This window comes from Mytilus galloprovincialis, chromosome 13 (assembly GCF_965363235.1).
Source record: "Mytilus galloprovincialis chromosome 13, xbMytGall1.hap1.1, whole genome shotgun sequence".
Classification (NCBI taxonomy): Eukaryota; Metazoa; Mollusca; class Bivalvia; order Mytilida; family Mytilidae; genus Mytilus; species Mytilus galloprovincialis.
The window spans coordinates 17853654-17868501 of record NC_134850.1 but is presented as its reverse complement, the minus strand read 5'-3'; the positions used below and the strand labels follow the sequence as shown (position 1 = coordinate 17868501).

At 31.6% G+C, this 14848-nt stretch overlaps 1 protein-coding gene across 1 annotated transcript; it reads left to right on the top strand.

Annotated features, from left to right (window-relative positions):
- The first annotated feature begins 2535 nt into the window (after positions 1–2535).
- On the top strand, positions 2536–11166 carry LOC143056299 (C-type lectin domain family 10 member A-like). Its single transcript, XM_076229386.1, has 4 exons — positions 2536–3005; positions 5723–5820; positions 7365–7455; positions 10874–11166. The coding sequence occupies exons 1-4, from the start codon at positions 2567–2569 to the stop codon at positions 11098–11100; spliced, it is 855 nt and encodes a 284-aa protein (XP_076085501.1). The 5' UTR covers positions 2536–2566; the 3' UTR covers positions 11101–11166.
- Positions 11167–14848: the final 3682 nt, after the last annotated feature.

The window sequence follows — 14848 nt, the reverse complement described above, 5'->3', positions numbered from 1 at the left end:
TCACAAAGTGATTTCCGAGCTTTTGTTATGGAATGTATAAAGATCGTACGATGGAGCCAAAGGATCGTCGCCATCTAAAAAAGGAAACCTTATTATAAGGAAAGAAGAATCGTCTCCTTTGTTGTGAACTTTATTATTGAGTTTCCCTTTAGAAATTGAAATGTCTAAATTTAGAAATTAAAGGAAAACAACTGTTGTTCATGTTAGATTTATTTAAAGTTAGTTTATTCATCGAACAAATATCATCAATATAATCATGATAATGGTAGGTTTTGTTGAATGTGTCAACCAAATGTAACAATCACGTGGCTTACTGAGTTTGGCCACAAATTTTGATTCATAGTAAATCGGCTGACAAAGTAATAAATGTCCATAGGAATACCTACTACCTGTCCATACACTTTATCTCCGAATCGTACATAATGTTGTCCAGGAAATATTTTTAAACTTCAATTACATCTTCACTTTACTCTTGATGTGTTTGAACTTTTGATTACGGACTTTCCGTTTGTAAATTCGGTATTTTGTTATTTCCAGAAAGTATATGTATGTTAAAAGGTTGATGTTGCCATATGGAATAAAAAATGCACTAAGCACTATTAGAAGATACTTCTGATCATGGTATTGAAAAATATATATATTGTTATGACAAAAATGCTTTCCGCATGTAGAAGCAGAGGTTTCCAAAAAGCACGCACGTCACACCCTGTTGTCAAAATCCATTGTTATTCGTAACAATATACTGTATCTATAAATCTATTCAATTCTAACTTTTTATCAAAAATAGAAACAATGAAGTATAACAATAGAACTGTGGTGTACAAATATAACTGTAACTGCTTGAAACTTGACACAAATGAATTATTACGGTGAATGAAAAATACAAGTGAATATGTAAGTAAATAATTTTATCAACTTAGTTTATGTTTTTTTCCTTCTTTTTCCCATGAAACAGTTTTTGTGAAAAGTTGTTGTATATTTTCAACAACTTTTATCGCACTACTCAGAATAATTTTCTCTGTTTTTTCTAGGTATACATTTTTTATATTAAGAATCAGGATTAAATATAATACTAAACCTCATTATGATATACGAGACAACTATTGTATCGAAAATAAGAATATTTGGTCATTAAATAGAGTCAACACGTAACAAGTTAGGATCTGGCACGAAAAGGATGAAATCTTGATACAAGTGCAGGTATATAATACAAAAAACGAATATCTGTAGGTAGAAGTATGTGTTCCATTAGCATGATTAGATTGAGTGTGAATCTATAAGATAGTCAAAATCCTACACACGATTGTTTTTAACCTGGTTTGTTTAAAAGCAGTATGAATATGTCCCATTATAGAATTCATCTCGCATGATGTTCTTGTATTTTGGGGATAACTTAACAAAAGTTTGAAGAGTAAAACCTCAATTGGCAACAAAACACTATCAAATGAGTTGAATGTTTACCTAAAATATTATTTGCACTTTAATCAAGCAAAATAATGACATGTGTCACATTTTTTTATGCCTTAAGTAAATTTTATTTAAACTTGGTATCATCCAGGTTAGTTCTTTAAAAGGATGGCTTATACATATCCTTCTGAAAGAAAATAACCCCATATACATGTAGGTATATAAAGGCAACCAAGTTATATTTCATTTTAAAAGGGCGTTCTTTTATCTACTCATCATGTTTCAGAATATTCCTGATATAACAATGAAAAAGAGAGACATTTAGCAAGACATAAGTCGGAAATATTACAGGTTTTAAGCTTCAGTTAAAAGATATTTGTAACACAAAATTTATAATTATACAAGTTATTGAAATTAAAACATGTATTTACAAGTATTGATAAACGACTGTTGCCATAATCTATTCTAGAGTCACTTATGAGTCTTATGTAGACGCAAAGTACATGCAGCGTACTAAACAATAAACCTAGTATCTGATTTTTTTCAACAATTTGGTCGTTGCCAAACCTCATGAACGTTTCTTCTAGCTGGTATCATTAGACAAGTGTTTACCAATTTTGTGTTTAAATTAATTTGCATTAATATTTTGTTTCTTAAGATTAGTTGTTCAGAATTAAATGTTGATCAATTCAAATTGATAATGTTTTTATAACCAAGGTTAATATCGCTTTTAAGTTGTATTTTGCACAATTTTCGGAATTCCTGCTTTTCAATGCTCCGTAATTTAGTTTGCCTTCCGAGTGTTTTGATTTCAGCAACACCAATGAGTCTGATGTTGACAAATCGTTCGTGTGCATTTTAAACTATTTCCTTGTATCTTTTATGATTTAATAAAAAAAAAACATGTATAATTACTGGATAATATGGATGTTTATTATGATATCTTCATGGTCCACCTTTACCCGTAAAATCGTAAAAGATAAGGAAGTAATTAATAGCATTAACTCTACACTTTTATTCTGGGCCAATATGTTATTACGAAATTGAATAGTTATTCTTTTTTGGCTGTTGTGTTCATAAGGATTGTTTCAAAGAAGGAATTTGTTTTAATTTGTTTTATAGAATTTACAATTTAAGAAGACACGTGAAATTTGATGAAATGAACATTGGTTTGTTAATGGTATTCTCTTTCCTGTTATATTCATGCAATGGAAGTTTGGTTGATCAAAACACTCAAAGTTATACAGTTGCGGCAGTTGATGGGAAAGACATAACGAATATCAAAACGGAATTTGACGTTATGAAAGGAAATTACCATGCTCTACTTATGAGAGTAGTTAATAATGAACATGAAATCGCTTTCCTAAAAGGTCAAACACAACAGTTGGAACATACACTTGAAAACACTAAGCGTACATTTTCATGTGAAATTGAAGGTTTGCGAGATGGCACCATACAACTCGAACAAGAACTAAAGGAAACAACAAATGCATGGAAAACAATTAATGACACAATACAAGATTTAAGTCCGATGGTCAATGTGTTAGATAGCAAATACTCACCTTTGGAGATACCGGGAAAGCAAAGCAATGAGTCAGGTGTGTATATTTATTTCTTGTGGGAAATAGCAATGAGTCAGGTGTGTGTTTTATTTTCTTTTCTTTTTTTTTTTTTTTTTAACAACATTATATATTTATTCATCAAATATGCTTGTTACATTGTTACACCAAGAAACCAAGCTTTTCTTGATGCATCCTGTAATATTCCACCGATTGCCCAGGTTAGCAATCAGCTGCTAGTATATATGTATATATTATAATAATATGTATAAATTTCTTGAAATACAATTATACAACATTTTAATACATTATGTTTTATTCTATCAATCGTCTAAACTTCTTTTTAGTGACGTTAGTAATGGATTAAGTTTCATTGTTCTGTTTTCGTTGTATCTTTTTATGTATTCTCGAACAAAAATTTGATAAACATTTACCTTTGTCAATTTCTGATTAGATACATAATATGATTTGTATATGGAAAAACCTAAGATTGTTAGGAAATAATTCAGACCAAAAAAATTTTTGTCAAAAATTTTATATCCAAAGACTAATTGCTTTAATGATACTCTAACATTTAAATTTGATTTTATCATTAACTCATGAATACTTTTCCAAAAATTTTCTAAAAATCGACAAGAAATAAAAAAGTGGTTATAATCTTCTTCTTCGTTACATACATTACATAGATTGTCATTCGTCTGTTTCCATTTAAACAATAATTGTTTTGTTGGTAATATGAATTGTAAAAGTTTCCATCTATATATTTTTAACTTATTTTCTTCTAAATAATGAAACATGAAAACATATAGTTGGTTAATACTAAGGTTTTCATTAATTTGTAAAATACGCATCCATTTGCTAACACCAATTGAAGGTTCAGTTTTATCTTTACAAATTGACTTATATAATATATTTGTTGAAAAATTTGAAGCCTCAATGTAATTACCTTTCCAGATTAGTTTCTGTCTAGGAATATTTACAGTACTTTTAATAGAACTTTCAGACTGTAACATCTGAAGCCAGTCTTTTGGAATGGCTTTTTTTAACATATTTATTTCTGCAATCCAATTAATCTTGCATTCTAATTTATCCAAAATAAAATGTTGAGATATATTACCAGTGTCGTCTATAATATCATTGACAAATATCAAGTTACTCTTAATCCAATTTTCAAAAATAATAGTTTTATTTTTAAAATTAATCTGTTTGTTTCCCCAAATTACCTGTTTCCTTACTTCTGTGAAGTTGGTAGGTTTTTTTGTTTGTCCACCGCCTGATATTACCCAACATTTAAATACTTCTCTATAAAATTCAGGGATATGTTTGATATAATCCAGAATTTTCTTCTTTTCAAAATTCATCTTAAAAATTAACCAATTAATACCAACCACGCTGAGATATTTTAATGGAATCAACTTCCAGTTTGAAATATCATTACTAATGAGTGTTTTTATTTTCTTGTGGGAAATAGTAATGGGTCAGGTGTGTCTATTCATTTTCTTGTGGGAAATAGCAATGAGTCAGGTGTGTGTATTTATTTTCTTGTGGGAAATAGTAATGGGTCAGATTTGTATATTCATTTTCTTTTGGGAAATAGCAATGAGTCAGGTGTGTGTATTTATTTTCTTGTGGGAATTAGTAAAGGGTCAGGTGTGTATATGTATTTTCTTGTGTAAAATAGAAATGAGCCCAGTGTGTATACATTTTCTTGTTGGAAATATCAATGATCTAGGTGTGTATCTTTGTTTTCTTGTGGGAAATAGCAACGAGTAAGGTGTATACATTGTATATCTATGTTCTTGTAACATGAGTATTACTGTTATCGATGTGAAAAATTCCTTTGAAAGCTAGGTAAACCGCCATAATAATACGAACGGTACGCAACCAATTGTACTGCATCATAAGATTATATTTAATAAATATACCTAAGAGATGTCCATTGCCAAAGCACTCAAAACTGAGTATAAATGATGCAGACATGGTAATAGGCAAACAGGACCCAGGAATGGCAAAAATTCCGGTCATGGAATAACACTGTATGGTAGTCATCTTTCTTTAACATAAGTCAAGGTAAATCAATATGAAAGCATCAATTACTGGTTGGATGGTATCCTAGACATATTATGAAGCTGTGCCGCCCATTATTGAGCATGAAGATTATCAATGGATAAGAAACATTTTCTGGAAAGGTTTCCATTAAGGAAGCGTCCAGATTGTAAAGTTTTGTTAACAAAAATATGCTGAAAATGTTTGTAAGCATGAGAGCTAAATGTATCCAAACAATGCTGCCAAAACTTTATTAAGGAACATATCATAATAGAGGTACAGACGCCGATGATATCCGACGGGCATGGTATCTTCATGCTTGATATAAATAATAAAGTTAAGAAATATTCACAAATCTTAATTAATTTTATATGTTTGTCTTCGATCTTCTATAAACGCAAGGTCAACAAATATATCTACAAAATTCTCAAAAGAATATATTTCTGATCAGCCAGTTTTTTTGGTAATTTGTTACAATAGCCTCACCGCCTTGAACTCATAATACACAGTTATCTTTAAATGTATTATCCATTGCCTTTTTTATTTGAGATATTTTCAATTTTTGGTCAAAGTACAAAAAATAATGAGTTTTGATCGAAAAATTTAATCTAAGCAAAGGCTAGTCTGTTGATTTAATATTGCATACAAACATAAAATGCAGAAACCATATATATTTCTGATTAAAAAAGTTTTGTTTATTTTAAATACAGGTGACGGATCAGAATGCCCTTTAGATTGGGTTAGACGTGTTGACTTTGGTGCCTGCTATTTTGTTAGTTATTCACAAAAGTCCTGGAACGATGCACAGGTAATTGGGGAAAAATGTTAAGTATTTTCAATGTACCATTCCTATACTATTCTAGCTTTGAATCGAATAGGAGGAGCTCTAATGTCCGTCCTTTCTTCTGTCATAAATACTTAAGGTATAGGTCTTTCACAGCATTCCACGCTGCATACTTAAGGTTGGCATCTAAAATTATATCGGTATCCACGGATTTCTTGAATACCATATGTAGCTGCATAGTATTATTTCACTAGAAGGAGCAGCCATTAACGTCACTGTCACAGTACTGTTATATTCTTTAAAAATGCTATAAATTTAAGTTTTATGATGACAAAAAGAAAGAAAAAATAGATTGCCATTGTTGTCTGTGTGAACAATTTATTCCGTTTATTGTGAGTACCTCTTGACGTAATATGATCAGATTATGTTATTCACAGCATCTTTATCTTTATCTTGAACTGCAAAATCGGAGGCTGTTTTCGATGGTTCGCATTTGAATGTTCTACTCCTTCTGTTCTTATAAAAGTGGTATATGCCCGTTTTTGTTTTCTAAAGATAACATTCTTTTCAAAACTCAAGTAGACGAAGGTAACACGTTGAAAGGCAAAAGTTCCTATGAAAGCCTTACTCCAAATTCATAAGAACTCCAGACGCTCTTTTCGTCTAGAAGAGACTTATCGGTGGTGTTCCATTTGAAAAGGTTGAAAGGTCGAATCAGTAAAGAGGTTAAAAATCAGACACAATAGGACTTTGAAAAAATTGTGCCTAATTAACTATGCTCAATGATATTTCATGTCAGAAAAATGCCCTCCAGCGGAAATATATTTGAACGACTTTCAAACCTTACTCAATAACTGACAATTATTATATTAGTACCTAATATTCTTTGATCAATTTGTCGCGAATAATATAGAATTAAAAGCTGTAATGAGGCAAACTAACGTGGATATCCGCGAATATAGATAACTGTATTATCTTGATTAATAGGCTGCTGACCTGTCTTTTTGACTTTTAAATGAAATATTTACTTAAAAAAGAAGATTTGGTATGATTGCCAATGATACAAACTCTCAACGAGAGACCAAATGACACAGAAATTAACAATTTTAGGTTGTCATACTGCCTTATACAATGAGCAAAGCCCATTTCGCATAGTCAGCTATAAAAGGCCCCGAAATGACAAACGTAAAACAATTCGAACCAGAAAACTAATGGTTTAATTAATGAACAAAATACATGAACGAAAAACAAAGATGTAACATATCAACAAACGACAACCACTGAATTGCAGGCTTCTGACTTGGGACAGACACACACATAAAAAATGTGCGGAATACCCAAACTCTCCCTAACCTTGGACAGTGGTGTAACAGTACAGCATAAGAACGAACTATCATATTCAATTGAAAAAGGCTTAACTCATCAGATGGATACAATTAGAAAAACATCTTACAAACACACAGAGTTGACGTGGACGGGTACTTGTATATCACATATTTTAGGCCAAAAAATGATGTAATCCTTTTCAAATAGAGAATCTCAAAATTCAAAATATCAATGTTTTGAAGGAGCAATGCAGACGACATAACGGATCACTTACAGATATCAATTCTGAAAATGAAGCCGTGTTTCTGGCTGAATATAGTCGTAATCATAAAGGTTTGTACTTATTTAGCACTATTTCTCCTAATATAAATGCATTCAAAACCGACTTTATTTTCCGTTGAAAAGTTTCTAGCTAGGTTAAGGGTATCATATTATTTGGTATTCTTCTACACATCTACTTTTGCATAGGTACTATTTTTGAACCAAAAATCTGTAGTACCGAAAATCTACTTTTAATATTCAGTACTATTTTGTTACTTTAAAATTATTCTTATGTTTAGGTACCTGTATTTTACACTACTTGATTTGTACTTGAAATTTAAGTACGACAGAATTTTGGTTGCACGGTTACGTTTTCAGCATTTTGAAAGTTTGTCTTTTTGAAATCTCATTAGTCATGTGTTGTTAGTTAGGATGTCCAAACATGGAATATTGTGATCATTGTTGGTATTTTTTTTTGTACCAATATTTTAAGTACAAATCAAGTACTGGAAAATACAAGTACCTAAATATTACAATAATTTTAAAGTAAAGAAATAGTACTAAATAGTAAAAGTAAATTTCTTGTACTACAGATTTTAGCTGTGTAACAATTTATAATTTAATTGTTTAGATAACGGAATATCATTCGTCTCAACTCGGCCGATTCCGTACCCTCAAGAGTAGCGGATTCTACCGAGGATTGCCGAATGAACGGAATATATGATTGCAACATGTGCCAGTGGTTCCTGGACTTTGAGATTTGAATAATTGTTTAATGATCTGATAAACTCACCCTTTTAGCTAGTCAAAGTCAAATATATTTGAACTAATCGAAATTCATTTCTTGCTAGATGTCAGTTTAATGTATCGCCTTAAGATTAATCCATTTGTAAAAAAGTAATTGATACAGTTTTTTTTCAAATTTAAGATAACACGTAAAATATATTCAACTTATATTTAGATTTCGAACCTTCATGCAATCTTGTAGCATGTTAACAACATACATTGTACCGATTAATTAATTATATATGAACTCTAATAATTACATATTTGTAATGGAATCGATTCCACATAAGCTATCTTACGTCACGACTATGTTTAGATATCCTCAAAGATTTAAATTTGATTTGCGTTCCACTATGTAAATGGTAGTCACCACCATTTAGATGAAAAGTCATATAGGTGTAAATATTAGCCCGGACGGAAAAACAACATGTAAATAACACATGTCTTTCTGTTTATGTTAAAAAAAAAAGTGGAAATAGTGGTCAAGTCATGTAATGTACTCCAGTATGTATCATTAGACATGGTATTCTAAAACATGCACCATATTTCTTACATATTCACAGTGAGACATTTTTCCTGAGCTCGGAATTTAAATGAGATCCGAAAGTATTTTTTCTAAGTTTAAAACGCATAAAATACTTAAAAGCATACATAATAAAGTGCATAAAATAATAAAATCGCATGAACTCCAGAGGAACAATAAATGGCGAGTTTATAGTGTAAGCGTTTACTGCTTCTCGTGTATCTCTCGTTATTCGAATCTGCACTCAAAATGTCATAACAATAAATGGATTACAATCGATGAACGCAAATCAAAGTGAGTTGATGCAAGGGAATTAGAAGTTGACGATTTGAAATATGACAACACGTGTGTTAGAGATTCTAGTTCGTGATTATCTAGGGAAACGACCGCGATATGAAGTGTACAAGTGTATCCTTTTTTTTTTTTAAAGTAAAACTTATTATAAGTTCCTTTGGACACTTTTGATATATTAAATACAAGAACTCATTACAAAGTGGGAAATTTTGAATTGCTAGAGAAAGAGTATTAAATGATAGGACACGTCAGTATATCAGGAAGTTAAATTGTAACAACTTGATAGCATGCTAGTTTTATCTTTAGTTTTCAGAAGAAACTTAATTGATAATAGATCTAGATGATCACGATAAGTTGGTGTGTATTGGGATAAGCAATGTGACAGGTACAAAATAAAGAATTGTTGGTATTTCTCCAGCTCCTGGTTAAGCATACGTCATCATACTAATTTAGCATGTCGTCTTTTACTGTACAATATATACTGAGTGCCAATGAAAACGTAACACTTGGTTTTTCAAAAATAAAATTTATATTAGCAATGACAATCTTTCAAAATTAATTGATCTTGAAAATTAACAATTTTAACAATAGATCGATATCAAACAAAAATGTTTCATTGTAATCTTCCGGGCGCAATAGGTAAACGAAACATCCAATGTCGAATCATCAACTCACAGTCCTTACAAAAAATGTTACAACCCCGTGGTGCAGCGCAATCTCGACAGCGCCGTGGAATTGATCATCCTGGACGTTTAATGTGATCCCGAGGAATGTTATTCCACTTGTCCCGCAAAGCAAACTCAAGTTGACTTTATGATATTGGTGGCTGTTTTCATCGTCTAAACCATGTCAAATCTGATGCAACATTGGCTCGATCGGACCAAAATCCGACGAAAAGCATGACTTTTGTTCAAGGCGGGTGCATTATGCCTATGTAACTGTTCCGGACCATATGAGTATTTTGACCATACGCGTATGGTCATGACCATATACGTATACGCATATGGTCCGACCGCACACGTATGGTCGGACCATATCAGGATATATACTCGTTTGGTTATTAACAGGCCGGACCATATGAGTATTTGGACCATATAGTTTTTTTTCAAATATGCATTAGAAACGTTTCAATTATAAAATAACTTTATCTTAAAAAAAAATGATGGTTACTTAGAAATGTATTAATTTTCTAATTCAAAAGCTATTAAAAAATAAAATATATATGCCACAATCAGTTGACCTTAGTTTTCATCGCTTATTGTATTCTTGCATGTATGCTTAGGGTGACGTTATACTTCCACATGGTACCAAAGACTTTCTGCATTTGCATGTCTTTGTTGTGCACGTTTCTTTTTAGTTACACCTTTTGCTTGTGAATGACAAGACAGCCTTCTTTGCAACTGCGTGCAGTAATACCGAGGTCTCGGGCCATTCCGATGTGTCTACGGTGTTTTTGAAAAAGCTCTGGATCTGTAATATCTTAACATGACTGCACTACACCATATTCACAGGACTACATAAATAAAATATACCACGGTCCTTTACACAATAAACGTGGCAGACGCCCTGTCAACCACCGGTATACGTAAAGTAACAAAACTTCCTTTTACAATATGTGCATTTGATTTTGACATCTGCATATTGTAAAAAAAGAAGTACTTTAAATAAGGGAGTAAAATAACTGTGGGAAACTGCTTAATTTTTATTAAGTTTTTTTTTTTTTTTTATTATCAAAATATAATATATGTTGCGTTTTCATTGGCATTCAGTATATGATAGTTAGAATTTTAGAAAAATGTCAATTATTTTAACGAGCGTTGTTTTTGGATTCAGAAAAATCAGTACAAAAGTTATTCTTTAAAATGCTTTGCTCAATTTTTATTGCAGCACGTTCTGTCTGGATTGGTGGGAAGAATGACCATGGCGTGTACAAATGGTTTACATCCGATGGAAAAACCAAACATATGAATTACACTCGATGGACGAATACACAAACACAGTACAATACAAGAAATCGTTCGCTGTGTGCTCAGTTGTATGACGATGTGGAGTATAAATGGTTAAAATGGAATTGTGATGTGGCAGAAAATTTTATCTGCAAAACCTATATTTGACATTTCATTCGCCAATTTTTGTTGATCACTTGATGTAACATTATCTAACAAGAGTAAACAACTGAAAAATATCTCGCTGGCTTAACTATCCATTGATTTTATGTCAAAAGTATCTAGAATAAAGGTATTACAAAAAGCATTACACATGACAATGAGATCAAAGTATGATATTTTGTGTCGAACAGACATATCCACCTTACAGATTATAATACATCAGTAGTTGACCTGTTGCGTATGATAATTGAAAAACAGACCAAGACAACAAAAAACACTTTACATTGAAGTATGAATATGAGATCAAAGTCAAATAATACTTAACAGACAGACATTTGATCTTACAATAATCCCATACACCAAATATAAATGACCTAATGTAATTAGTTTTTTGAGACATTTGCGAAACAGACATAATCACGTAACTTTCACCTTGATCACTGATCCATTAAATGACGTCAATGTAAAGTGCACACCCAGACTGTCTTACGGATATATGTACGTTGCAACGAACCCATATACCAACAAATATATAGACTTTGCAACGAACTCATATACCAAAAACAGTTATCTTATTTCTCGTATTAAGTGAGAAATATTCAGGACAGTGTGTTTTCAAGCCGTCGCTGAAACCATGAAAATGAAGCCAAGGACAATTGAAATACGATTGACTGAACATTTCTTGTATAAGATTTTTTGCAAACAAGATATGAAGCATCCAGTTTTTCTACTTTCTGAAATAAAAAGCTTTACACAAATAGTTTACGCGGCCGCATCAGAATTATGCCTCTGTCACGTGCACTGCAACGAAAAACGATTAGTAGGGAAAAGGGAGGTGGAAAGGATGAGAAAATGACAATTGTTTACACACGATGGGCAAGAGGAGGTCCAAAAAATATCAACATTAACTTAAAATAATCGCTCAGTGTGTGTGGAATTATGAGTTTATTTCAAGTTTAAATGGTTTTCTTAGTATTGTCATGTGGAATTCAATTGTATATCCAAAAATGATATACAACATTAAATAAGCCTTTGTTGTTGATAACACTTACACAAAAAAAATAATTGCATTTGGGATAGGGGACATAAAACTGCATGAAACAGAATAAAGGAAGAAACAAAGCACTAAAGAAATACCAAAAACGTCTGTGATTTTTGTACTTAGATCATTTGATGATAACCAATTATCAAATATACAAAATTGAACCATTGTGTATATTATTCCGGGTTTATACAAGATTCAAGGTATATCATCGTGAGTTTTCCACTAACTGTAGAACGTCGTGTATCTATGTATAATAATGCAACTACGTGTATATATATAAAAAAAAGGAAGATGGTGTATGATTGTCAATGAGACAACTCTCCACAATAGACCAGCATGACACAGAAATCAACAACTATAGGTCACTGTAAGGCCTTCAACAATGAACAAAGCCCAAACCGTTTAGTCACCTATAAAATCCTAATGATTATAGATCGCTTATGTATGACTCGGACTTATCGTAAAAAGCTCACAAACTCTCTAAACGCTCATCAGGTTAAATGTTATCTCATGTATGCATTGATAATCTTGTGAATTTGACCATCACGATAATTTTGACTTGAGGTTGATCTTGTATGATAAAACTTCCGACTAGAATGCGTAAATGGAATGTGGTATACACTCTGGGGCGTTGGTATCTGGTACAGATGATATGGTGGTGATGACGGGTTTCAAGATTTTATTTTATATTTTCTAACTTTGCTTTCTTATTCTAGATAATTTTCATCTGTCTCTCTTATCTCATCCGTTATTTGTTCGGAATCCACTGTGTTTAGTTTAATATCTGTTCATCAAATTTGGCTAGAGTTTTTTATTCTAACAACTGCTTCAAGCAATTTTGAGTTTTCCTCCGGGTCGAAAGTTTTATCACCAAAGGCGTCAAATTAATTCAAAGTTGAAGATAATTAAGTAAAGACAAAAGTATTATACCAATCTTCAATAGTCTTAAATCGACTGAAACAAATCCGGGTCATTAACAAAAACTGAAGGAAACACATCAAATAAATAAGAACCGAATATTGCAAAAATGTTTGCAAAATAAATCTAAATCGACAAATTATTAAGAATTCTCTTCTTTGAAAACGTCAATACATAAGTAAGTGATTTGTATAATTCAGCAGACTAAAAACGGTATTTCTACAGGAAAAAATTAACACATACATTATATTCCATGTCAACATAAAAGTGACGAAAGAGACGATTCAACTTTTGTTTACGTTTTTTTTTTTTTTTGTGATATTTTGTTGCACATGTTGTAAATACCTTAGCTAGCTTGCTGTAGTATCGAACACATATTAAGGCTGCTCTCAAAATAATTAGCTTTTTGTTAGTTCCTTTAAACCAGTGGTCATCCATGAAGTTGGATTCTGTATTGTGCTGGATTTTACTTCAATACGACTAAATTGGATAATGCTGAGGTTTGTGACAGCGTGAAATTGGCTTAACTCCACAACAATTTGTGCCCAATACCAAGTCAGGCTATCTGTACCATGTGTTGTTCTATTTCTTGGTTATTTGTCTTCCTCTTTATAACGACGTTGTTTTCATTTCGGTAAAAAGTAAAATTAGTAGAGTACCGAGCTACGTGGAAAATTCAAAACGATAAGTCCATAATCAAATTGCAAAATCAAAAGCTCAAAACACGTCAAACAAAAAGATAACAAATTTCATATGACAGACTTGGTACATGCCTTTTCTTTTGGTATGTCAATTTAATAAAAATGCCATTATATTGACAATTTACGTATGTGAACGAAACAGCAGACATATTAGGTAAAAATTTCAAAAAATAGGAAAACAGCAGTCAACATTGTGCTATAAAGATATAAGAAGATGGGGTATGAGTGCCAATAGGACAACTCTCCATCCAAGTCATAATTTTGTAAAAATAAAACTATTATAGGTCAACGGACGGTCTTCAACACGGAGCCTTGGCTCACATCGAATGGCAAGCTAAAAAGGAACCCAAAAGTTACTAGTGTAAAACCATTCAAACGGGAAAACTAAAGGTCTAATCTGTATAAAAAAAAAAAACGAAAAACGAGAAACACTTATGAACCACATCAACAAACGACAACTACTGAACATCAGATTTTTGACTTTGTGTTACTGAGATGATCGCTTATGCATATGTCAAATTCGATGTTTAGGTCTAAAAAATGAGACAAAGTCGTGTCTGTTAATTTCTTTAATTTCTAGATCTGGATGATATAATAATAGAAACTAATTAGAAAAGTTCGAATTTTTAATGGAAAGCAACATCACTAATACATCTGAATATGAAATAAATGATCTGGCGTCTTTGATAAAATTATTTTTGACACTTGTCTAAAAACATAAGAAGAGGTGCACAGATTGTGTCCGACAATGCTTTTTCTATAAATATGCCAAAAAATCATGTATGTAATCTTTTTCTTTATATTTTGAAAAAAAATACGATTTATGTGCTGTTTTCATATCTACTAACTGGTGGTTTTTTGCGACTATAACTGACTGGTAAGCTCCCGTGCGGTCGACTCGGTGCTCGAATGCGTTTGTTGAGCATTATATATTTTGCATATCTATTTTGTTTTGAATATAAATATGGAAAAAATTGTAAATATATTTTGTAAGTTTTAAACATGATTTTTTTTAATCAATATACTATCTTTTTTTTGGGGATATTGAAACATTTGACGTGCCATAGTCAAAAGAGATGTACATAATGTT